Source organism: Hippocampus guttulatus, chromosome 2 (assembly GCF_054856545.1).
Source record: "Hippocampus guttulatus isolate MCC_2025c chromosome 2, RoL_Hgut_1.0, whole genome shotgun sequence".
Taxonomy (NCBI): domain Eukaryota; kingdom Metazoa; phylum Chordata; class Actinopteri; order Syngnathiformes; family Syngnathidae; genus Hippocampus; species Hippocampus guttulatus.
Genome location: NC_141262.1, coordinates 15,954,108 through 15,979,271, shown reverse-complemented (window position 1 = coordinate 15,979,271; position 25,164 = coordinate 15,954,108). Strand labels below are relative to the sequence as shown.

The following is a 25,164-nucleotide window of genomic DNA, read 5'->3' as shown; positions in this document are numbered from 1 at the left end:
GGGGTGGAGAAACAGGGTTCAAATCTGCATGAAAACAGAATGGCTATGATGACAAAATCGCCTTTTGGGATTGAATACCAATATACCGAAGCATATTTAAGGGCTCATATGCAATGTATGGGTTTCAGTCTGAGCTCATCCTTCTTGCGCAGTCTCCACATATTTGTGTGAGTTTTCTCCAGCATTCCCAAAAACATGCAGATTAGGTTAGGTTCATTAGAGGCTCTGAATTATCCTTAGATGTGAATGTGAGGGTGAATGGTTGTTTGTCTACACGTGTCCTGTGATTGATTGGTGACCAGTCTAGAGTGTACCCCGCCTCTCACCCTAAGTGAGGACAACCTATCTCGAAAATAGGGTTGAAGTTTGTCATTGTTTTCATTCATGATTCCTGTTTTTGTTCACATTCCATCAGAGAACATCGGAGAACTGCTGGAAGATTTCTCCACAGGTCGTTATGTTGAAAGAGCCGCAAGAGCACAGGTTCAGACTAAAATCTGACAAGGAGATGAATAACTATTACTCTTTAAGCATTCACTATACAATTAAGTACATTGTGAAGCAAGTACAGTATATTGTAATGACAAGTAGTCAAAGTGTGCTACTTCCGTACTTACATTGCAGTTCATTTTACGGTGGTTAAAGGCGCTGCTGGGGTGCGTTTATGTGTCAAATGTTAAACCTTTGAAAAGGTAATGACGGTTTACCGTAGCCTTCCTTTGGGGAGCAGAATCCCTTGAGACTGGCACGTTACACCACTGAGCCATCTTGGCCATGCATAGTCGCACACGCAACAGGAATGTTCTGGCTTGGCTGTGTGACTATGCGCTAACTTGAAGGGATGTTTGATTTTACAATTCGCAATTAAACATTGTAGTGACAAAATAGAACAGGCCCCTTAAAACAGAAAGTGCTGTCGGCAATAAAAATACAAAGTCTTCCTAGCTAATATAAAAATAATGTTCCCCTCTAATGTTAATACATCAGCAGCATTTTTCAGCAATATTGTGCACTAGTTGTCACATACAGCCTACAGTCAAGGCCATAAAGGTCTAGACAATTTTCAGCATTCCAGTTGTGTACAATACCACAATGGATTTGAAATTTTAAAAAAAATCGACACATGCTAAGTTCAGTCTCAGCTTGAATTTGAGGGTATTTACATCCAAATCAGGTGAACGATGTAGGATGTGCAAAACATTCTATACATGCCTCCTTCACCTTTTTAAGTGAACAAAAGTAATCGGACATAATCATAAATCAAATTGTCCTTTTTTCAGTATTTTATTAATCAAGGAGAGCCTAAAGACTTAATCTAAAAAAAATCCACATGGCAAGCAAACCCTGTTGAGGTTTCGGGACTGTGTCACGGGCGCACAGTGTCTCACATAAAACTTTTCCCCATTCTTCAGAAGTGTAAAAACTCATGCAAGCAACAGGAAGAAAATGCAGATTCCTCACAGGGGGGCCTGAGCCACGATTTCAACCTGAACCACCTGATGGTTAAGCAGACATGCTAACCACATGTTCCACCTGCTGCCGATATGTCGATTCATCACTGCTTAACACAGAAACAATGAAACATTCCTTGTGGATAAGCAAAATTTTCGTAGATTCCAAAGTGTTAAATGTTTCTAATACACTATGGAAGTTTCTTAACGATGATGTAATGACTCGTATTGTGTCCCTGTTCTCATTTTTATGAAACAACCGCAATCCATATGACATATGGACACATATTGATTAATCCCTGATGATGTCTTCATTTCGTATCGAAATAGATAATGTTGAAAATCCAAAATGAGAGCAAGACATCGTGATTATTCCAGATTTGGGATGGGGCTCCCTGAGAAGACGCGTCCGTCCGGCCAATCCTCAGGTCTGCTGTTGAGTTGTTGGTTTGGTGCTGAGATATCTGCAGTGGCCCTTCTCTTGGCTTCTTTCTGGCCAGTTACTGGCGGCCTGGAAGCATGTCCAGCTGTCCCATCATTCTGTCAGCGTCACTGTTTCCCCCAGCCTCAGATTAAAAACGGCAAAGGGGCCGCCGGGAAAAGTGGCTCGCCCCTTCTCTCAGGACATATGTCAAAAATGCTTCAGTCCGCAGGTAATTTGCTACAGTCTGGGATTCTTTCGCTATTTACTTCAAAGTAGCCTGGCAGAGAGAGAGAAATGAAAGGGAGGGAAAATGATATTTTGCTATGCTTATTGACAGATCTACATTCTTGAGCATTGACACACTATCTGAGTGTGGTCCTCGTCTGCCGGATAAAACGAAATGACTCCACTGCAAAAAAATGTGAAGTCCTGCCTGCTTAAAGAGACAACTGATAATACCATTAAGTGCTCATTTTATTGGTCATTTTGACAAATGTTCTTGTGAGGGTCAAATTTGGAATTGGAAGGTTTTTTTTCAAATGGCAACAAAGTTAGGTCCGCCTTCTGTGTAATATTATCCTTTGCTTTTGGGCTAGCTTTAAACTGTTTAAGAGCTGTGGAATGAGAAAGCGAAACCCCACTGGAACGTTTTGCTTTATTGAATGTAAATGTAAATGTACCATAAAAAAAGCAGTTATTGTTTTTTTTTTTTGGTGGGGGAGTTGTTAGCCTGTTTTTTTCTCCATTCCCTTGGTTGAATGATTGTGTAATTCTTGGTGCTTTTTTGAGTTTTATTTTCAGTATCGTACTTGACTCATATCAGTGGAGCCAGCAAAATAACACAATTAAACCTGAACATACAACATAATACAAGACAAATACAGATGCCCGAAAAAACAACTGAAGTACGTGGCTGTACTTTGATGCCTCCCATCACTGCATATCGCTGTTCGTATTTGTACAATGCACAAGCCGATTGAATTCACACATCTTCAGCATGCACCAACGCATCTCAAGTTTTCTCCCAATCAGGAATGCTGAGGCACATTCACGGCAAACAAAACGGCGATTAGAGGCGGAAACAGGATCAGCTCTAATCAGTGTGTCAGGAGAAAATGCCAGGAAGTTTTTCCACCATTGTCAGGTCACTCTTTTCCCCCTTTTCCCTATTAATTATGTGTGCCGTGCGGTGGAAAGCATCCTTCACAGCGTGGGCAGCCTTCTCCGCTTTCATACACTCAAAACATGTGATGAGGCGCAGTGAAGAGTCGAGCTGCTCAATGATGTGTATGCCCTCTCATTTGGCTGACAAAGAACAATGGCCGCCTCATAACTAATGGGACTCAAACAGAGGAGCTTCTTCGGAGCAAAGGGAGGTGGGGGGTGTGGGGGGGGGGTGAGTAACCATTATCCAATGTACATGTTCTATCATGTGATTAATTCTCCTTTTTCCCAGTTAGACCCTCCAGTCCAGTGATGGAACGATTGCAAGTTTTTTTCGAGAAATCATCATCTGATAAGTGTGTTAGGAGCATTCACATTCTGGAGGGAATTAAAAGAACAGAAGAATCATGACCTGTGATAATACGTACCCCGTTTAGCTAAAGTGAACAAAATATGCTTTGTTTGGTTCATTGAAGAATAAGCGTCTATAGGTGGGAATGGTTGTTGGCAGATTTTTCCCTGCAAGTGACTGGTGACCGGTCCAGGGTGAAGCCTGCCTCTCACCCAATGTCAGTAGGGTTAGGCTCCAGCACACCCACACGATAATAGTGAGGAAAAGTACTGCTAACGATTGCTGGATGACTGGAAGAATGAGAAGGGAATCGAAGTTGGAGCCCAGCACCTCGACTTTGCAACTGAAGTGTGTCAGTGCTGCCCTCTGCTGGCAAAAAATTAAATCTCTTCCAGAAGGGTGTTTGGCCAATATTTTCTTCAAGCGTTTTTGGTGCTCCTGAATGCAGTAGATGGAACCATGCATCCATCCGTTCTCTGGACCATTTTGTCAGTGGGATTTCAATAGTAACAATAATAATTCCACTAGTTACATGGTATTACATAAGTCTACTACTATACTACTACTACTACGACTTGTACTAGTACTACTACGACTAATAATCATCACCATCATCATCATCATCACTAGCATCATATCATAATAGTCATAGCAATAAATTATGGAATATTAAGTACTGTACTCCAACCAATAGCATAAGACTGTGATCATTATTCAATTGTTATTATGGTCATTTGAGAAAAATACATTTTAAAATATAAATATTTTGTGAATAGTTACAAATAAGTGGATCATTATCAGGCATCCATCAGGCTGCAAAGGGTTGCAAAAGTCAATACTAAAGTTTTAGGACTCCAACCAACCACGATGAGAGTCATTTTCCACAAATGAAGAACATGGAACAGTGGTAAATCTTACCAGGAGTTACCGTCTGAAGGAAATGACCCCAAGACCAGAGCAACGATTTATCAGGGAGGTCACAAAGGAACCCAAGACAACACAAAAAAAATAAATCGGAGGTCTCCCTCGCCTCAGTTGAGGCCAGTGTTCATGACTTAAGAAGAGACTGAGCAAAAACTTCAACCATGTAATCCATGAGTTCTAAGGTGTAAACCACTACTGACCAAAAATAACTCCTACTTTTGTTTTAATTTTTTCTTTTAAAAACATCTGGATCATCCCCAAGTTTTTTTTAGCAAATATATGATGAACTGATTTCGATGATTTGTCTCCAAGGGTTATTTTGTCTGAGGGCCTTTGAGGTGACCTTATTAAACGTTTTTCTTGTCTTTTCTTGGGGGGCGGGGGGCTTAAAATCTGGTTGAGTTTTGAGCATTTGTAACATTTTCTGATGAGGGGCATTGCAGCTCTCACAAAATGTTTAAGAAGAGGCATATTCACAGGCGACCTTTATCACACCATTATCGCGAAAGAACAAAAACAATAAGATTTATTTACAAGGGAATTCCAAAATAGTAGTCATTTCATCGTGTATTTACACTGTCCATTTGCAGGCATACTGGAGTTCCAGTCACTCATCACTAGAGGGCGCCACACTTCAGAACCAGGGTCTCCACGTGAGTGCGGATGACTTCTGTGACTGAGTGGGGAGCGAAGGGGACCTCGACGAGGTAACCGAGGGGTAGTGGAAGACCGTCGGGCCTGCCTGCTGAGCCAACGTGGGCGAGGAGGAGGAGGAAGTCACGTGGGCGGGCAGAGCGTGAATGGAGTGCGGGAGGGAGGAAAAAGAGGTGTTGGCCGACAGAGGTGACAGGCTGGGAGAAAAGGAGAAGTGACAGGCGAACGAGGGGAAAGGAGGAGAGGAGGAAGAAAATGTGGAGAACCAGGGGGAGGTGGGAGGAGAATGGAGCGGAGTGGAGCAACCATGAGGCTGAGGCGGGGAATGCGAGAGAAGCAGAGCGTTGTGGGAATCTTGAATCTCAGATGTGCTAATGACCTCCGCTGACGCCGCATCCGTCAGTGTCGTGCGGGAGTTGAACGAAGGCTGCTGTTCGGCCCGATGCTTCTCCGCATGGTGCTTCAGCCCTTCCATTAAGCCGGCTCGCTGCAACGCCGGCATCTTATGCATATAGCTGGCCATTTGCCACACACACTGCCGAAAACCTGCACCCTCAACGGTAAAGCAAGGAGGGCCACTCGGGTCGAAACTTACCACACCACTGGGAGCATCTGGTGGATACAGAGGGAGCGGTTCCCTCATTAGGTGTTGCAAAGGTTGACATGAACATGACTAGATCAGTGATTCCCAACCAATGTGCCGCGTAATTCATCCTCTGTCTTTAGTAGTGATATATGGTGGCAAGCAGAACCATTAAATGCTCTTCCACGACATGGCGGAAAGTATTTCATTAATCTGTGTATCCACTTGTCTCTCTCTCTCTCTCTTCCCCCTCAATTTTGCTTGGTGGTGTGCCATAAGAATTTTCAAAGATTAACTATATAGTCCACTTCAGCTCAATGGAGGTTGGGAAACACTGGCCTAGCGGATATAGCACATTGTGTGACTAACCATTGCTCATTTTCTTGCCATCTGTCCACTTGTGAAGATATTCCACAGTCAAGTCCAAAATTTCTGCTTTCTCAATTTTGGGATTCTGCAAACGCTGTTGGTGATATTGTTTTCAATACAGTTCCTATCAATAGATGCTATCTGCTCACATTTTCTTTTTAGAATAACGACAACTCACCGGATCCGCAGTATTAGTCAACAACAAGCTTCTGAGCTCTGCAAGGCTTTTGTTTATCCGATCTCGTCTCTTCTTTTCCACAGCCGGTTTGAGAATCTATTGATAAGTATCGACAGCAAGATGAGTAGATGCTGCAAATTTGGGCTTTACTAAATCTCCAAATAATGCAACACAATAGGATTTTGATCTGTAAAGCACTTTTAGTTACAATTTCTGTGAAAAGCGCTCTAATGTTTTGACTGATTGATTAATTGATTGATTGATTGATTCACCTGCCTGAGGCGCAAACGAATTAAGCAACTGCCTCGGGGAGTACCCCTAAAAGCATGAGGATGTTTATAGACATACTGTATTTACAAAAAAGAAATGAGAGGGATGACTCAAATATGAAAATCCTGTGTACTGTACCTGTGTCAGGAGTAGTCAAGCAAAGTGACTTGTGTTGATGGGAGGTGGGCCCCCCCCCACCCCCTCCCACATCAAACTCTGCTTGGGGCCCTGTAAAGCCCTGGGCCAGCACTGAATCTAATGATATTCAATATATGAGTCCTTACAACCACGACAATGCTCGTCTTGGCTTTACCTTGTCAAATATTAATTCAAAAGTATTTTTATAATTTGACTTATTGATTGACCTTTTGTCTCATACAAGTGTTTCTTTGTCTTTTTTTTTGTATACCTTAAATTGAAAAATATACAAAAAACACATTTAGCCGCAAACATATTTCATGCCACTTTTATATTATTTTGTCCTCTCATATAGGGGACTGGTCCACGCAAGCATTGCTTAAGTTGGGGTCCCAGCACATATGTTGTGTTGTGAACAGCTCATCATTTGAATTGTAACGACATAATACGTTCCAAACGTGTTTGATTTTTTTATCCACGTGGAGAGTGTGAAATGTTGTGAAATAAATCTATGATTGTCTTCAAATGAGACAAGAACTCTTCACTTATTATGTTTAGAATAACTGAAAACAGGGCTAAATCATGCAAAAGTCAAAACTGTATCAACCCACCCCCTCACCCACCAACTTGGTAGCCCGATCTTCGAGGTACTTTCTACGTAAATCCTATTTGAGCAAATGATAACATGTAAGTCTCACCCTTTTTCTACTCTTGTTATCCTCCTCGAGCGTTTTTGCAAAGTTCCTTGTCATGTTGGTCCCGAAGTGAGAGCTGGTGCAGTGAAGGACATGGTGATGTTGGTGGGAGGGGTGCTTAAGTAGGCGCCCAAAGCTCGCCTTTGATTGGCTGGCAGGCGTCCGTGGCCACGCCTCATAATCAAAATGCCTTGATTAAGATTTTTTGCTGCCCTTATCACAAAATCAAAACTACACTTAAATATATCTCTATAAATAGAGATCGGAAAAACTCAACTCATGTCACACAACAATGAAAGCTTAATTGAGCCACATCATCATAATATCAACAATTAAATGTCTTATTTTATGCTAGTTTTCTTTAATGGGTCACGCATTTTGTTTTATGTCAGTGCTTACTTACATTCCGCTAAAAAATCTTTTGCAATTAGTGATCAGAAAAAAAATGTGAAAAACAAAAAAATTCAATAGATAGAATTGCATACAATTAATTTAAAATTTTAATCAGGCGACGTATTCACCCTCACATGCCCCCAATGGGGTGCGAGGCTGGGAAAGAGCTTTCTTTCTCGTGGGAACAGAAATGAAGTGAGAAACTGCCCAACATTTTATGATGTGTGAGACTTCGATGTTTTGCATGAAGTGATGACCACGACCAAACGAGCACGACGTCCACGAGTGAATTTCCCTGGGTGCGAACGCAATTTGATGCTTTACATGCCTCTCGTTTAGAGAGACGCGTTGAACGTAACTGTAAAGAACTACGAATATGGAGTTTGCTTCCATGGGAGTAGAGGACAGGAAAAGGGGGGGGGGGGGGGGTCACGTTTGTCTGCTGATGAAGATGATGATGAAGTGTGAGGATGATGTTTACACCCGAGTGTCAAGTGTGCTGCTCGGGGGTGAATCATACCTCCTGTTTGCACTTCACAAGCCAGACGGCCACTTGTTGCCTTCACTACACGTCTCCCGGTGCCCCCCCCCCCCCAGCCCCCCCCCCCACACACACACGCGCACGCGCACGCACGCACGCACACACAGGCACACGAACTTAGGTCGGCGTGACTATGAAAGAGTTACGATATTGGAAGGAAACGGTCCTTTTGGTGTCCACAAAGCACACTTAAAAAAAAGAGAACTAATTAGTTCCATCACAGGCTCAAGCAAGCATTCTACAGTATTTGTTTTGTTTAAGAGGGCGTGTACACTTAACTCCTCCCCCAGAAAGAATATGTTAAATGAAATTAAATTAGGTCAACCAGATTAGATTCAACTTTAGTGTCACAAGTACAAGACAACAAAATGCAGACTGTCATGCCCATGCGGCAATTAAATAGCATACAGCAGAGGTGAGGAAAGTTTGGCCTGCCTGCGACATGCAACCCACTCCATTTTTGGGGGTGGCTAGATGAGGACATTTAAAATATTGGGGTGGCACACCAACACTAAATACCATAATTTCAGGATTTAAATATACCAGGAGTGTCAACGTAACTTTTGTTTAGTTATTTGTGTGACTTTTTTTTTCATTTGCTGCTGTGATTATGTTTTTGTTGTTGTTGTTGTTTTTATGATTTTTAATTTGCTGTTGCAATAAGTTTTGGGGCTTTAGGTTATTTTTTTGTTGTGGTTTTTTTTTTGCATTTGTGTTCTGTTTTTGTTTTTTGTGTTTTTGATTTGCTGATGTGTTCATTTTTGTGTGTGTGTGTTTTTGCTGTTGTGTTTAATGATTGATTTTGTGTTTGGCACTTCAAGGCCAAAGCACTGACATGTTCAATGACACAGACACTGACTTCTAAGAGGTGTTATAAGGATTTTGACAAAGGGAATGACTTTTGCGGGGCATTCATGATGTTTTGCTCTTTGTATGAATTGTTTTCAAAAATGCTCTTAGTTTTTTGAAAATTTCTATTCTGATCAGAGAAATGTACCGAAGCAACAGAGAAAAACTGTCGTTTTTTTTCTTCATCAAAACCATTTTTTTACACGTTAACCCGATTCACCCCCACTTGTCCCTTTTGAAAATCTAATGTGGCCTCTGCAGTATGGACGTTCACCCACAGTTGATATGCAGTTTAGCACAAAAGGGTATAGAATGTTGCAGTGACATGACTGTATTTCTACAGGTATGTGAAGGCTCTGAATTGGATAATTTACAGTACACCTTAGGCCTACGTACTAGCATTTTTGAATGAATAAATTTAGTGCAAATATATTCCTGTGAAGTCATACAGTTAAGCAAATATATACTGCAGTACATGATGCAGCACATAATGTGTGTTGGATATCCAGTATTTTACTGACGAATTATTATGGAAATGGTCAGGTTTATTTTATATCAATATTTAAGATAAGATATCCTTTATTTGTCCCACACTGGGGAAATTTACAGCCTCCAGCAGCAAGAATGTGGGTAGAAAGAAGAAAGAAGAAAAAACAAACAAACACCGTTCAATTAAGTGCAATATAAATACAAAAGGGATAAATCACAGTGCTATTTACAATTGTTTTTCACATGATGTAATTATTATTATTATTATTGTTGTTATTTTCATTCAGCAGCCTGACAGCAGTCGGTAGGAACGAGCGTCGGTATCTCTCCTTCTTGCAGCGCGGGTGTAACAGTCTCTGGCTGAAGGAGCTACCTAGTGCTGTCAGGGCAGGCTGGAGAGGGTGGGAATTTGGAATTTTTACATCACGCTTCACTCAAAATAATAAAATGACAAGATCATACAAGGTCCTTCATTATTTAGAGGAGCCCGGGGAACCATCTTTTGTGTCCTAAAGTACTGTAAGTATACTCAAAATGGATAAAATGTAATAAAATAAATACAGTTGTATTTTAGATAGATAGATAGACAGACAGACAGACAGACAGACAGACAGATAGATAGATAGATAGATAGATAGATAGATAGATAGATAGATAGATAGATAGATAGATAGATAGATAGATAGATAGATAGATAGATAGATAGATAGATAGATAGATAGATAGATAGATAGATAGATAGACTCGGTTAGCCATGGTTACCATCATCTTCGGGCCTCCACTAATCGGCCCTCTTTGATTTGAAGCGGAAGTATCAGCGCGTCTGAAAGGCGCTTAATCTCCGCGGGATAGCCATGATCCTATCATCCTTTAGTGTTATCTCCACACTTGAGCCTATTATAGGGATCAAGGCGCCACAAATGCAGTGTACACACTTGCCAAAAGTGCCACCATGCATGCACGTTGGTCGAGGGCAAATCAAATGTATGTTATACAACATCCGGCCGTTATTCAAACAAGACACGTGTTGTGGTGCACAAGTGTGCTCGTGCTACTCTTTACCAACGACACTCCTGGAGGGAAAATAAACAACACGAGCACGGGCGTTCGGGTGTGAAATGGGCGATCTGGTCTGCGGCAAAAGTTTGTGCGTGCGTGCGCGTTCGCGAGTGCGCGCGCATGTGCGCGCGTGCGTTTATGGATGCATTCATGGACACAGCAGCGACCATAAGAGGTTCACACAGTAGAACAAAAACATTATATACTTGTAATTGATTGTAATAATACAGTATTTTACTATCATTCTTGTGTGCTGTGTGCTGTGTCCTGATATTGTCCACTCTATTCCCTAAACTATTCATCTGTGATATTGTTATCAATCATACATACACTTTGTTGTATTTGCTGTTGTACTGTATTTATTTTTATTGTATTGTATCCTATTCCCGGGGTTTTCCCGAGCTCATTTACCTGTGCCTCGTCTTTCGCAATGTCGTTGAACAACCGGCCGCACATGAAAGACTTTTCCAGTTGAAGACGTGATTTTACATGTGAATTAAGGCGGTATCGCGGGACATGCATGCGTCAAAGAGGATTAAATGTAAATGAAATTGGCCTCGCTTCGTCTCCCCTAAATGCTTGGGGCGCGGCAGGGACCTCCTTATATTTGCAAACCAGGTGCAAGACATCCACTTTCTGGATTTGTGCAGAGCGAGCTTTGCCTATACAAGTCAGTATGAAAGCGTTCACTTCACCACAGCCTCACAGGCACAGAATGAGAAGGGTAAGCTGCACATTTGGAACTATAACAACAACAACAAAAGTGTTTCTGATTCGAGCGATATTTGACTGACTTTTTTTTCAAGGTGTCGAAACCTGTGATGGAGAAACGCAGACGGGAGCGTATCAACCGCAGTTTGGAGACGTTGAGAGTTTTAATGCTGGAGAACACACACAATGAGGTACACGGTGTGATAAGATTGCGTGCTGTTCTTGGTTTACGTTGTCGTCGACGAGGTTCCGTTTCTCAGGCTCCCCCATGACCCCAATTTGTGCGTAAATTGAAACACGCCACAGTTTAGCACCAAACTACGCGTAGTTCAATATTAGCATGAAAACCCCTTGACCATAAATGAAAAAAGAATGAAAAGAAAGAAAAGTAAGTGCACAGAGTCTTCATGTGAGCAAATTATTATATACCTCAGAACTTTAGTTGAGGGTCCCTGTCGACTGTGGTACAGCGTTTCACACAATTTTTACACCAACCACAACCTTCAAAAAATGGACCGCCCAAAAACATTAACATTTTTTAAAAAACACAAAAGCACAATGGAGCCCAAGGGTTCATAAAAAAGATTTTTTTTTCAGTTGTAGTTCTAAAAAGTGCATTCGATATGAATGGAAGCAACTACAACATTAAACAGTTTGAACATGAAAACTTTCCAGGACAAACTGTACTTCAATAATGCCAGAATTAAAATGTGTTGCACAAAAAAATCAAAAAAAGACTGAAAAGAAATTGTAGACAAATAATGTAATGACAGTACTGCGAACGAGCCTTTGTGTGATGACATATGTATTCTGATGCCAACTTGCAAACTGCAAACTTTTTTGTGCGCTGTGTGTCATCTCAAACCATGATAGGACAAAGGACAGACTGCATCCATGCATTCCAGATGATTCTGACTTTGACCGTTTGTCTCTTTTCTTGTTCATTTTAGAAATTAACCAACCCTAAAGTGGAGAAGGCTGAAATCTTGGAGAGTGTGGTGCGATTCTTGAAGTCGGACAAAAAGGACGACGAGATGGGTCAGCCTGCAATAACGTCGGTTTTGTCAACCCAGGGGCAGCGCCCCAGTGTCCCCCAGCAGCGGCATGATGACCGGGAGGGCATGAGGACATGTCTCCTCAGGATCAGACGCTTCATAGCCAGTGATGAATCAGGTTCCAACCAAGGGTCTCAAGAGCCCACTTCAGTGAGTCCACACAAACACGTCCACTCTCTGTATTCTGCGCATCAGAGTCAGCACCAGTTCCAGGAAGGCATTTCCCATGCTTACCAGCCCCAGGCGACCGTATATCAGTACTCCGACGCCACAAAACAGCTCTCCTCCCCCACAGCCTGCGCCCAGAGTCCGGACCCTGTGTGGAGGCCCTGGCCTCAGTCATGAATTTTTTCATGTTGTAAAGTGGTATATTCTATTTTTGATACATTTTCATGCCAGTAGACCAGGGGTCATCCAACTTTTTTTTTTGAAAAAGAGAACTACTCCTTCACTCCCTATTTATACGAAGGGATAGCAGATGCATCCCCACTTCTGAAATAAGACATTTGCCCAAATTACCTTCAATCATACGTTATTCCTATGCAATGATTTTTCCCACTAATTAGAAACAATGATTTCACAAAGTAAGAAACAGACTGCTATACAAAACAATTCATGTCTAGAAATCCCTGCAAGTCTTTACATTTTCAAATGATCATTTCTACAACATTTCCAGAAAATCACAATGTCCCATCACTTGTTAGCCCACTGACCACAGTACTCACGTGGGCCTTACGTCCATGTTGATGCCCCCTGCAGCAGACGGTGTAAATATATTGTCAATTATAAAGTACAGATGCTTTAATGTGACCTATTTTTCAGGGTTTTCTTATATTTTGATCATGGTCTTTTTTTTTATGCAAGGATGGGAACACGATGCAAATGATCAAAAAGTCTTGTTAATGTTTTTGATTTTTTTTCTTTTTTCTTTTTTTTTTTTCTGGGGTGGCTTGAGCAATTCTACAGTCAATTGGTCATCCAATATGAAAGGGCATTGTAGTTCACACATACTCGATGCACATTGGACATCCCAATTGACATGCTAATGACGTCTTGGATTTGCTTTCACATGTAGACGGACACACGAGTGGCCACTCACACAATGTCCAGCAATCCAGACAGCACCCAATCTACAAAGGCTGAAACACAATTGGATGATTTGATTTCTTTGGAACTTGTTTGCAACCACAAGGCCAATTCTACCGCAAAGAGTCTAAACATGTTGATTCAGTAAATTAGATAAAGTGATGAATTCCAACAAAACACAAAGTGACATGCAGTTCAATTCACATGATGATTATGTCAGAATAGGTTTATGTATGACTTCAGAAATTTAAAATCTGACCATAAATTCAGATAAATACTAAATCTAAAAAAAAAGGAAAACGAGTGTGCTCGGAAGAGTTGTTTCTCGGACTCCTGGGGTCCCCAGGCAGTAGGACCATCGTTAATTGACATGCACAAAACCAGGTCTCAGTTTTGCTAAAACATTTCACCACGCTTATAATTTGCGCTGGCCACCCAGTACTGATGTCAGTGTCGTGAAGCGACGTGTCGCTTTCAGTGTTGTAATCCTGATGGTACATGTTTTTAATCACAAAACATCTGTTAAAAGCAATCAGACTAACTAAAGATGTCAACATGAGGCTAACTTCTATGCTCATCCACAACTTTCCATCCTCACTCATAAAACCTCCTGCAAGTGATGACACAATGTCATATTATTTCCGACTCAATAAAATTTTCATTGACACACAGTCAGTGGATTATTGTCTTTATTGTTTTGGTGACCAAGATGGAGCTTTGCTTTATGTCATTGACTTGCTTCCTCACCACAAACCCTGCCAGTATAAATAGTCGAAAGACTATATGTCGATTAGTCTAGCACAGGGGTAGGGAACTCCAGTTCCTCAAGAGCCATATCCTGCCTGTTTTAGATCCCTCCCTACTCCAACACACCTGATTCAATTGTTCATGATTATTTCAGGCCTCTACAGGGCTTGCTGATGAGCTGCGTTTGAATCAGGTGTGCTGAAGTCGAGAGGGATCTAAAACAGGTCGGATATGGCTCTCGAGGAACTGGAGTTCACTAACCCTGGTCTAGCACGAGCTGAAGCTAACACAGCTAACTGCTCTACTCATCAAGAACCATCTTATTTTTGGACTCACGTCGACGTATCAAGACTGTGGCTCTGCGACGACCAGATATTTTGCTGTCCCACAAAGTGTTATAGTCCAGCATCGACGACAGAGGTGAGTTGGAAGTTTAAGACAAAATTTGAAAACCTTGTCGAGGATATGAACAACTTTCTTGAACAATTTAAGGACACTTGAAACTGGATGCCTGGGACGGCTGTTAAAGGCCACTGTCGTTTCTTTTCAAAGATGAAAGCCCTGTGAGATCAACATCACAATGTGCGCCTTAATGGTTCATCCATATTGACCATCAGGGAACAAGAGTGCAAACAGCCCTGCAGAAATGGTTGTGCTTGTGAAATGTGTGTGTGCATGTCTTCTCTCAGTATTTGATGAGAATGTAGAGCAGGTGCCGAACAACAAAATGTGAAGGGACCACATATGAATTTCTCAATAAATTTAAAAAACAGTCATGGTCAACAGCAAATTTGAATCAGAAATGGCTTTATGTGTCTCTAAAGGTCTTTTAGTACCGGAGACAAATTCCTTGTGTGTCCTACATACTTGGCCAATAAAGATTATTCTGATTCTGATTAAAAATGCCTTCCTTCACTTTGTTACTTGCACATCAGGTTATTGGGATGAACTATTTTCATTGTTTTACTTTTTAAATGTGACCAACAAAAGCTTCTGCATTACGGATTTTACCATGCCTTGTAATTTACAGTAGCTATGACACATGCTGAACCTAACAAGAGAGGTTTACTCTGATAAAAAAAAGGTTTATAAGATTTGTTGACCAGTGATATCGTCCAAAAAATTTAAATTGAGTAGTTGAAAAAAACAACGGAAACCTCTATCATAGTGATTCATCAAACACGTTTAATATTTACAATACTTTTCAGAACACCAATTTTCACCTAAGAAAGGGTACATTTCTTGAGATGGTTAATTTTTTAGCTGTAGACCAAGTTCAGTCATTATTTCACAATGCGTAATCATTATACGAGTTTCACATACATGATGGCTATACAGTAGTAAGAATTTGCGTTCACGTGTAATGAAATCGAAGATTAACATATACAGGTAAACCTGTCCACGCGGTAATTATAAAAACACAATTGAAACGCTAAACAAAATAGACATGAAAGTTACATTTTGCGGGGAAACTCCTCAAACAGCGTGATGTGTACTGTATATGTAGGTAGGGGAGTACTGTAACTTGAAAAGCACAATTTCCTGGCAGTCTGCTGCTCTGAATGGAGGTGTTAGTCCCGCTGGTTGATCGCATGGCCAGGATTCTCTTTCACACACGGATTAAACCTCCCGCAGCAAAGGAGCATCAATGAAAGGAATGAGATTAGCTTTTCATTGAGGGGCATTTGCTTCCCAAAAAACAGATTAAACTTAATTTATTGTCTCTGCGTTAAAAAAAAAAAAAGTCGCAAAGGAGGATTACTTGGCTGGGTTTGAAGGCACCCGCGTTGAGCGAGAGTACTGAAGGAAACGAGGTAAAGATACATCGCAAATGTGTTTGTGCTCTTTAACGCGATTTCGTTTTGGGGGAAAGTAACGCACCAGTGAAGTCACGTGGAGGCACCTTTTAGGTTGAACTACTTATCTGTGCGTAAACTAACCCAAATGTATTTGAATATATTGATATTATGACATCGCCAACTATCATTGCATTTCATCAAATAGCTGCGTGGATTGATTTGGAGCCAAAAGAGCACACGGATGCAGGTGTCACGCATATTGCATTAAGAACACTGCCACTCTTCAGAAGATTGTGACATAGAGGCCGTGTTTTTGGAACGGTGGGTGGTGTGTCAAACGGCAGCGTGGGATCGCTCACACCCACGCGCCAAAGACCTCGCAGGCTCGTGCGCACCAGAAGTTTAAGTGTCAATTCACACTGACGGCGTTAAGACCAAATCACTCTCAAGTGTTTCACGGGGGACTTCCACGTTACGGGTGCCACTATCGTAGTGCATATGAAATATCACATTCTCTGAACACCTTTCTTTGTCACAAAAAAGGAACAAATGAGTAAATCCCAACCCCAAGAATATACTCTCTGGAAACAGAAGAAAACAATGATCAGCTAAATAATTACAGACACCTTTGCAATTTGTCACAAGTCAACAATTGCTATGTTGATGGCATCCATCATCGAATCACTCCAAGGGAGAAATTAGAGCGTTCCATTAACCTACTATCCATGGAATGTGGGAGGAAAACAGAGTACCCGGGGAAAACCCACACAAGTATGGGGAGAACATGCAAACAGGAAGGATTCAAACGCTGGATCTCTGTAGAGTGAGGCTGACATGGTCACCAGTTGCCCATTGTGCCACCGTTGACAACAACATACCCCAAAATAGAAAATGATACTGCTGGATTTTGTCAACTGTATTCCCAACAGCATGAGCATGAAAACCATAAAACACTGTTCAAATCACAGTAGAAATGTCTGAAATGAAATACCATACAGTGCTGTGAAGTAGTATTTGCCGCCTTCGTGATTTCTGTGTTCTTTGCATATTTATCACATACAAAAGGTTTCAGTTCACCAAAACCAATTTTAATATCACACAGAGACGACCCAAGTAAATACAAAATGTAGGTGCTGAATTCCGATTAAATTTTTTCGGCACACCAAAAAATGCAAAACTTCTAACAAGTCCGTATGTTAAAAAGTACACAAACATTGTCTTGCTCTTTTAAGTTTCTTCAAGGCAGAGGGATGGATTTCCTTTTTCCCCCCTCCAAAATTAGACAACTAAAGTGATGACCCGTGCCCTAATTTTTTGCCATGGGTTGTCGAGTCATCCTGCATGTTAATAAACCATTTTCATTTTTAAAGAGTATCGAACAGGTATTTGTTTTTATCTTGGACGCTGGGGTCCACCTCCCCACCCCATCATTGCACACTGAATATCATTCGGTATTTGAAGGATTTTGAAGAGATGCAGACTCAATACATGTTCATCCTTTCCTCAAACCATATTAAAATTCATATGTGCATTGGTAATGTGTCTAATCGTGTGCATTGGTAATGTGTCTAATCGTGTGCATTGGTAATGTGTCTAATCGTCACCTGACAAGTCATCAAGACAAGCTGTTGAAACAGTTTCATGAAAAAGAGAAGGTTTATTATTAGTTACAAACAGAGGAGTCGCAATGCTTGCGTGAATTTTCAATCCCATCTTCTGAGCTGTTAGGATGTGATTATGTCTCTGTGAAGTATGCGCGTGCGTATTGATGAATCGAAATTCTTCACTTGGTCAGACTTTCCCAACAGCGAGGCCTTGCGCTTTCTGAAACTCCTGCTGTAAACTGGACAAAAGCTGTCTGTGCTGGTCAGACTTCTTCTCCAAGTCTTTCAGGAGTGTGTCATACCGCTGACTGTAACAAGAGACAGAGACAGAAAAATAAAAACAAAAATGGAAGCAATGTTTCAAGTCAGTTCTCTATTCGACTGGAAACATCTTCAAGACCTTAGAACTTGAGCACTGTGCTCACTTTGAGTCAATCACATCAAAATGTGATTTGGACCAAGTCTTCCTTTTATGAATCAAATATTGGACATTCTGACACTTCCAAACATTCGTTTTTTTAGACCATCCATCCATTCATTTTCTGAACCACTGTATATCCTCCCTCACAAGGGTCACGGGGAGTGCTGGAGCTTATCCCAGCCATCTTCGGGCAGTAGGCGGGGGACACCCTGAACCAATTGCCTCATTTAGACCAGTGCTTCTCAATTATTTTGTTGCATACGACCGAAGAAGAGGAAGCAAATTTTTGAGGGGCTTGAATTACGAGTGGATTTTCAGTACAACACTGTTCACTGTACTTATAGTCTTGTTGATACACTTATAACCATGTGGTTTTGTATCATACTATACTGTATCACTTTGACTCAAAAGGCCCCCCAAGTTGCGTTAAGAGTTGGGGTATGGGAATTTACATGAAAGATTACTTTGAAACCCCAGGTTCACTGTTTGAGTCACACTTATATTTCTAAACAGTTGCTGAAAAGATGGAAGTCTGCTTTCCATCTCTTGCCGAGATGCCTGCGAACGAGGCAATGAACCGTCTGAGAGGTGGGACATATCTTGTATTTCTGCATTTGTGCGGCGTGTAACAAAAATTCACAGCAGAGCGTGTATTACTACTTTCTTCTTTCTACCCACATTCTTGCTGCTGGAGGCTGTAAATTTCCCCAGTGTGGGACAAATAAAGGATATCTTATCTGTTGTTTTTTTATACATACAAATAAAAACAGAATCAGATAGAGTAGCACAGGTTTCTCAGTCGCCACTTCACCCCCACAAATCAACTAGCTCCAGCTCACCAGTGACGCTAATGAGAACAAGCACGACAGAAAATAGATGGATGGAGAGTAGCAGCTATACAAAAAAATAAATAAAAATACATGGGTGGACCGAAAAAAGATGACAGAACTCAAACGGAGTGACTCACATTTCTCCATTGATGTATTCCAATCTTTTTGTCACAGTCGCTTTTGCCTCGTCCAAGTCTTGTTTTACCAAAACAGGGCCAATCAATTTGTACACCGTATTTGCACTGTCTAATATATCCAGCTCCTAAAAAAAAATGCAGCCATGTTATTGCGCCGAATCATAAATCACGTGCGGTGTGCTATACGGCAAATGTACTGTACCTCTTTTACGATATTGTTCTCTGCTAGCTGCGTCTCCAGCTTCTGTCGTGCTGACATGCTCTTGCTAACATCTAAGTAGCACAGACAATCGGTAGTAAGACAATTACGTTAGCACTTTAGTAATCGAAAAACATAAATGTACAAAATCCAGACTGTGTCGAATGCGCGACTCCCCCATATATGGAAACCTAGCAAGTCATCATACCCCAAAACCTTGCAACGCCACATAAAGCACGTACCTTTTTGCATCTGAGTATATTTTTCTAACTCGATATTCAACTTCTTTTGAATGGCCTCCGCCATGTTGGCTTCTACTGAAATAACTACAAATGGTCAGTTCGTTAAGTGAATATTTACAACAACGGATTGACTTGCTGAATGTGGACCTGAGGACTGGAAAGGAGGGTGATGGCTCGTGCCGGATATTGTTCGTCTTCTTTGGTAGTTATTGATGCTTGGCAACCATCTATTACGTACGTTACCGCCATCTACTGACCTGCAGCCGACAACGCGACCTTGAAAAATAACAGTCATTGATATAAATTATTGAATTCCGTTGTTTTAAATAATTTCTAGAACAGAAGTTAATATAAATAACACTTCAGCAAAATAATTCCCTTTTGATCAATGCTTCTCAAAGCGTGGTACAGTACATGTCCAGTTACTCTAGTGGTCGGCGAAAGAATCACTTCCCAAGTACACCAGTGTAACTCAAATGTTCAATGCATTCGCAATTAATCTTTAAGAATTGCTTTTGAACATTTATGTAGCTGAAATATGTGTTTAATTGTGTGCACAACATATTAAAATTGAATCATAGTTTTTCCAAGTGCAGATTTGTTTTTAATTTGACCACAGTTCGGCCCAGTGTTAATGCTGAAACTGTGCGTAATGTTACATTGCGTCCATACGGGTGCGATGTTTTCTTTTTACGACACATTTCACTTTACGGCACTGCACAGGGTTTTCCTGTTGAAAATGGCTTCGTCGTTTTGGAAAGGTGTCGTCGGCGTTGGACTTTTTGCCTTAGCACACGCAGCTTTCTCAGCGGCACAGCGTGAGTTTATATGCGTGGAGTGGATGCATGGGTGTCGGTCCAGTTGTCCTTCGGGAGAGGGGCTCGGATGGCATTGATGCCTTTAGCCGCTCGCGAGGCCTTGTGCGGTGACGTCGAGCTTGCAAGATGCTAACTCAGCTCACGCGGGAATGATACCCTTGGATCTTAAATCACAATCTTTCCAAATGACACTTGTTCAGATGTTTTTAAATTTAAAATTTGCCTCGGTATCTCGCTGACTTGGGTTTTACTTCATGGTCTTCTCCCACAGATCGATCTTACATGCGACTAACAGAGAAGGAAAACGAAACTCTGCCAATCGACGTGAGTCTCGTTCATTTCTCCCACGTTTAAGATTCTCGTTGCACAACAAGAGATGTTTTGACACGACGACCCTTTGTTCGAGTTGCAGATTGTGCTCCAGACATTACTGTCATTCGTCATGACCTGCTATGGCATTGTCCATATCGCTGGGGAGTTTAAAGACATGGACGCCTCCTCAGAGCTCAAGAACAAGTAGGTTGCTGCATACACCTGAAAAATGAGTCTGCCTGTTCATACTTTAATACACATGTTGTCTATAAAGACTCTTTACACTTTAACACATTTATTCCAAAAGCAGATTAATCGACAAATCTGTGGAAACATGTATGAAATGAGTAGAAGATTTAGGTTTTTTTTGGTCTCATTTAATACAGCTCTTTAATTGCTCTTTTACTTCTTTTATCCAACACTAACCTGTCCTCATACATTTCTTGTGCCGTACACAAGTTGACAGACATGGCAGTGTTTGTCTCTCATACTTAATCTTGTAGTTGCATTGACTGTTGATGCGATTTTAGTTTGCGGGCCACAATCAACCCAATTTGATTTCAAGTGGGCAAGATCATTATATTTGTGGCCTAATGAGTTAGATTACGACAACATTTTGCCAATCTTTTGGTGCACATAATTCTATGTGCATTCTGAAAATACAATATTCAATTCACATTTCTTGATGATTAACTTTTTCCAAATTACGAACCATTTGAAATATCCTCAGAGAAACGAGTGCAACAATTGGATAAACATGAATCCTTTCATAACTTTGCTGCTGTGAATTGGGAATTTCTCCATTGCGAGACTAATAAAGGTTTTCTTATTTTATGATTTCAGCAATATTCTGTTCAATATTCTATTTCTCAAGTGGGTGTTCAACTTAATTCTTCACAGAACAAAGTTGGCACAACATTTGATCTAAAATGGCTTACTTTATTCCTGAAATTAGTTTTGTTTTTGTCTTATCTTTGTGTTAAACTGTCATTTCAGTTCTTATTAGTTTTAGTCATGTGCATACTCTTTTTAGTCTCGTCAAATTTTACGCAATACTTAAATGCGTCAACACGAATGTCTCGCAATAAATAAAGGAATGAGCTGAGCCTTTTCTACACTGAGCATTTTAGTCTTATTCTTATTTTAGTCAGAATTGTCTATGGCTATTTCAGTCTAGTTTTAGTTGACGAAAACTGCTGACATTTTAGTCTAGTTTGAGTCAAAGATAATTGATCACCCAGAGTGGGAGAAAATCCAGGATATAGCGAGAGCAAATAAAAACACATGTGAAAAACAGCCCCCCCCCCCCCCCCCGGCTTATTTAAACCTGTTCTCACGGTTCTTGCTTGCACAGTTTTCCAAATAAGAGGTGTGCTTGTATTAAAGCAGCATGTGTATTAAAGCTGCTAATTTGCCCCTCCCAGTCGATGTTTGCTGTCAAACTGGCATGGTCAATTCAACTTAAACACCTCATATTGACACATCAAAATGTTTAACCAAAAACCGTATAATTGCATCAAACAAAAGTCCGCTAGCTTCACGCTAACGTGTGTGGTAACGGAAATGATCATGGCTGTTCCCTGATGTGGGCACTTGGCAAAATGTTGTCGTCAGTCCATCATTTTTTTTCCCAAGCCAAATCAAACTGTACGCATCAGTAGGTCAGCCCGTCATGTTATTTTAACTGAGCTTCCATCATTGCTTCCGTCAGTTAAAAAAAGAAAAAAAAAGTCACACATCGTCCACCAGATGAAAAAATGTGATTTCAAATGGTAAATGGCATACACGTATCTATCAGTGTATCAACATCATTTGGTGTCTGCTCAAAGACTGCACATCAAAGTCGCGCGTTTCCAGCTGTTTACAAGCTTTATCAACAACAATACGCGCTGGGCTTCAGATGCCACAATATAGTTGGGGGGGAGTCCTCAATTTTAAAATATCAAAGATGTATTTCAGCTGCTTATTTATAGGGCTACTGTACGACAAAAAAAAGTTGGTGCATGTGTGTGCGTGACTTGCAGAAGTTTCCGTTTTATCGTGGCTAAATGCCATTTTCTTCCTTGGACAGAACGTTTGACACACTGAGGAATCATCCATCTTTTTACCTTTTCAACCACCGAGGACGAGTGCTGTTCCGCACTGCCGAGGAAGAGCCATCCTCTCAGCAAGCGCTTCCAAATCCGTTACGGCTCCGCAAGCTGGAGTATTTGCACTGAGACTGGCCTTTTCCCTGCCTGTGAAATTACTCATGTTGGTTAGGATTTTTTGTTGTTGTTGTCATTAGACGGAAGGGGCAGAGTCACGACTGACCATCCCTTATTTTTTTGATCATGCATTTGTACATAAAGTATCAGTCATGCTGTACAAACGTGCACCTCTTTTCACTGAAGTAGTCGCCTCCACCAGTGTGCCAACCCTTCAGTTGATTTGTATATACAGTATGGAAATGCTTTGGAGTCTTGCATACAGAGGCATCTTAGCCATGTGTCCCCCGCGACACGACTTGGGATATTTCTCTCCTTTGCACTGAATATTCTCTGTATCAAGGGTAAATAAAAGAAGCCGTTTCATTTCATCAATTTTTCATTGTCTTAGGCCAGGGCAGCATTTAGTTTTTACGTTTAGCTCCCTGAAGCGGAAGGTTCCTCTTAGATTTGTGTGGACCGGACATTGTTGACTCATCCCTCTTGACTTGGAAGAGAAATGATTGGTACATCTGTTTTCATTGACATTTTATTAATATATAATTTAATAAAAGCAACCGGATTTTACTCTTGATGTTTGAATTTCATGTGGTTTCCATTTAGACTTGGCATTTCAAATTAGCTCTGCTATCATTCTAAATGAACGCTTAGAGGAAAACAACAGACCATCGTGGCTTAAAAAAAAAGTTCTACGGTCGACTTTTGTTTCAAACACTAACTGCCCTCATGTCTTCCCTCTCGACATCTTTTGTCACCTTCTTTTCTGTTTTCCTCCACTTCACTTGCCTGGCAGTTCCATTCTCATCCTTCGACCGCTTTCACCACCATCCAAGCTGGCTCTCTGACTGTGTCCAAATTCACAGCGTGCCTCCTCCAAAAGCTGCATTTTCCTTCCACATGACGTCACTTCTGGCGTGACTCAAGCACATGTGGTTTACAAATTCTAGAAAGACAATTTGCAGGCTGGGACATTTGATGCCTTCATGGACCGCATAAACCGCGGTGAATTTGGACACCAGGCACAGTCAAGTCGCGCCAGAGGTTGACGTCATGCGAACTTCGGAGGACCCAGCCTGTGAATTTGGACACAGCCACTGACTGCCCCCAAAACATCTTCACTTTGGCTGTCCCACTCATTTCTAATCTTATCCGACTTGGTCACTCCTAAATGTCACAGCTCCTCCTGCTGGGGCGGTTTTCTCAGGCAGGCAGGGGAGGGTCCTTGGCTAGCTCAACCGGTCTTTAAGTGTGCTCCTCAATCCCTTGCTGGCCCTCTGCCCTCAAGTAACACTCCTTTGTGTGTTTGTTTCATTCACACGTACACCTACATTCATCCATGCACTTTGCGCACACTTAGGATACTGTATTTACGGGGCCCGCGACCCTCGTGAGGATAAGCGGATTAGAAAATGGATGCAAGTATTTACATGCTCACATTCCATACTTTTTATTGTTTGAAGTTATTTATTGGTAACAATAAATTATTCAATTGGCTAACGTCTGCCTCGCCTAATTTTTTCCCATGGGCTTTGCGCTAACTTCTGACAAAAAACAAACAAAAAAAAAAGAAACATGGTAATTTGTCTATGAATGCCCTGCGGTTGGCTGGCAACCAGTAGAACAGGACTGTCCAAAGTTTTTCTTTTGAGGGCCGCATACAGACAAACGGAAGGATGATAGGGCCACTTTTAAAATTGGTCAACTTTTTGAAGCACAATGAAGTAAGTCAAGAAAGCAATTATCTATTGTTTGTATTGTCTAGTATATTTCATCAGGTTTCTGTCAAAGGTGCTATGGAAAATAGCTGATGATTTATTTCCAAATTTTGGGGGGTGCCCAACAGCCATCTATCTCACAGAATAGATCCAGCTCTGCACTGAACCACAGCCAAATCCCATTTCCACATTCTGGATCACACTAGTCACCTCTTCTATGCTTCCTTTTATCCTTATTTTTCCCTCATGTATTCTCTCCCTCCATCCATCCATCCATGGGTGACTCTTGAGAGGAGCTGTAGCGGGCAAAGTGTAAGTGTTAACTTGAAACACCAGAGAGAGTGTAGGAGGAAGCCTCAAAAGCACGATGGGGAACAGGCAAACTCCACACAGGAAGCAGTGATTGGAATTGAGAATTCCTCCCCTGTGAGATGGACATGCTAACCACAACTTCACATGTTGTCTTGCAGTCGTTGCCAATTCCCTTGATGAGGGGAAAGGGACCTGGAACATTACTAGATATATTATTTATATACTATATGAACTAAATGTAATGCAACATGTGTAGAAATAATCCGTGTTTTATGGGTGCGTAACGCAACAGATACTATGGTACACTTTAAGGATTCAATGTATTTTCTATGTACTGGAATGACTTCGGGTTCAAGCCAACATTTTATTCCAATTAGTGCTTTTAGCAGGATGGAGCATTTTCGTGAAGGAATTCAACCACAGTGACAGGGAGCAA

General features: G+C 41.3%; 4 protein-coding genes across 5 annotated transcripts; 2 read left to right on the top strand and 2 right to left on the bottom strand.

Annotated features, from left to right (window-relative positions):
* Window positions 1-4,949: 4,949 nt before the first annotated feature.
* On the bottom strand, window positions 4,950-7,259 carry her11 (hairy-related 11). Of its 2 annotated transcripts, XM_086106086.1 has the most exons (5): window positions 7,206-7,259; window positions 6,100-6,195; window positions 5,922-6,015; window positions 5,103-5,581; window positions 4,950-5,060 (listed from the first exon to the last, which is right to left on the bottom strand). In XM_086106086.1, exons 1-5 carry the CDS (start codon window positions 7,257-7,259, stop codon window positions 4,950-4,952), a joined length of 834 nt encoding a protein of 277 aa, XP_085962212.1. The 2 variants fall into 2 exon arrangements, with proteins under 2 accessions (XP_085962212.1, XP_085962211.1); XM_086106085.1 differs by having other exon boundaries at window positions 4,950-5,581.
* Window positions 7,260-11,209: 3,950 nt separating this feature from the next.
* Window positions 11,210-12,644, top strand: her5 (hairy-related 5). The gene is made up of 3 exons (XM_086106078.1): window positions 11,210-11,257; window positions 11,340-11,435; window positions 12,195-12,644. The coding sequence occupies exons 1-3, from the start codon at window positions 11,210-11,212 to the stop codon at window positions 12,642-12,644; spliced, it is 594 nt and encodes a 197-aa protein (XP_085962204.1).
* Window positions 12,645-17,568: 4,924 nt separating this feature from the next.
* On the bottom strand, window positions 17,569-19,560 carry pfdn6 (prefoldin subunit 6). The gene is made up of 4 exons (XM_086138942.1): window positions 19,365-19,560; window positions 19,126-19,196; window positions 18,924-19,048; window positions 17,569-17,843 (listed from the first exon to the last, which is right to left on the bottom strand). Exons 1-4 carry the CDS (start codon window positions 19,426-19,428, stop codon window positions 17,723-17,725), a joined length of 381 nt encoding a protein of 126 aa, XP_085995068.1. The 5' UTR covers window positions 19,429-19,560; the 3' UTR covers window positions 17,569-17,722.
* Window positions 19,561-20,058: 498 nt separating this feature from the next.
* On the top strand, window positions 20,059-23,268 carry mmgt1 (membrane magnesium transporter 1). The gene is made up of 4 exons (XM_086138929.1): window positions 20,059-20,182; window positions 20,454-20,506; window positions 20,595-20,698; window positions 22,566-23,268. Exons 1-4 carry the CDS (start codon window positions 20,104-20,106, stop codon window positions 22,711-22,713), a joined length of 384 nt encoding a protein of 127 aa, XP_085995055.1. The 5' UTR covers window positions 20,059-20,103; the 3' UTR covers window positions 22,714-23,268.
* The last annotated feature ends 1,896 nt before the right edge of the window (window positions 23,269-25,164 follow it).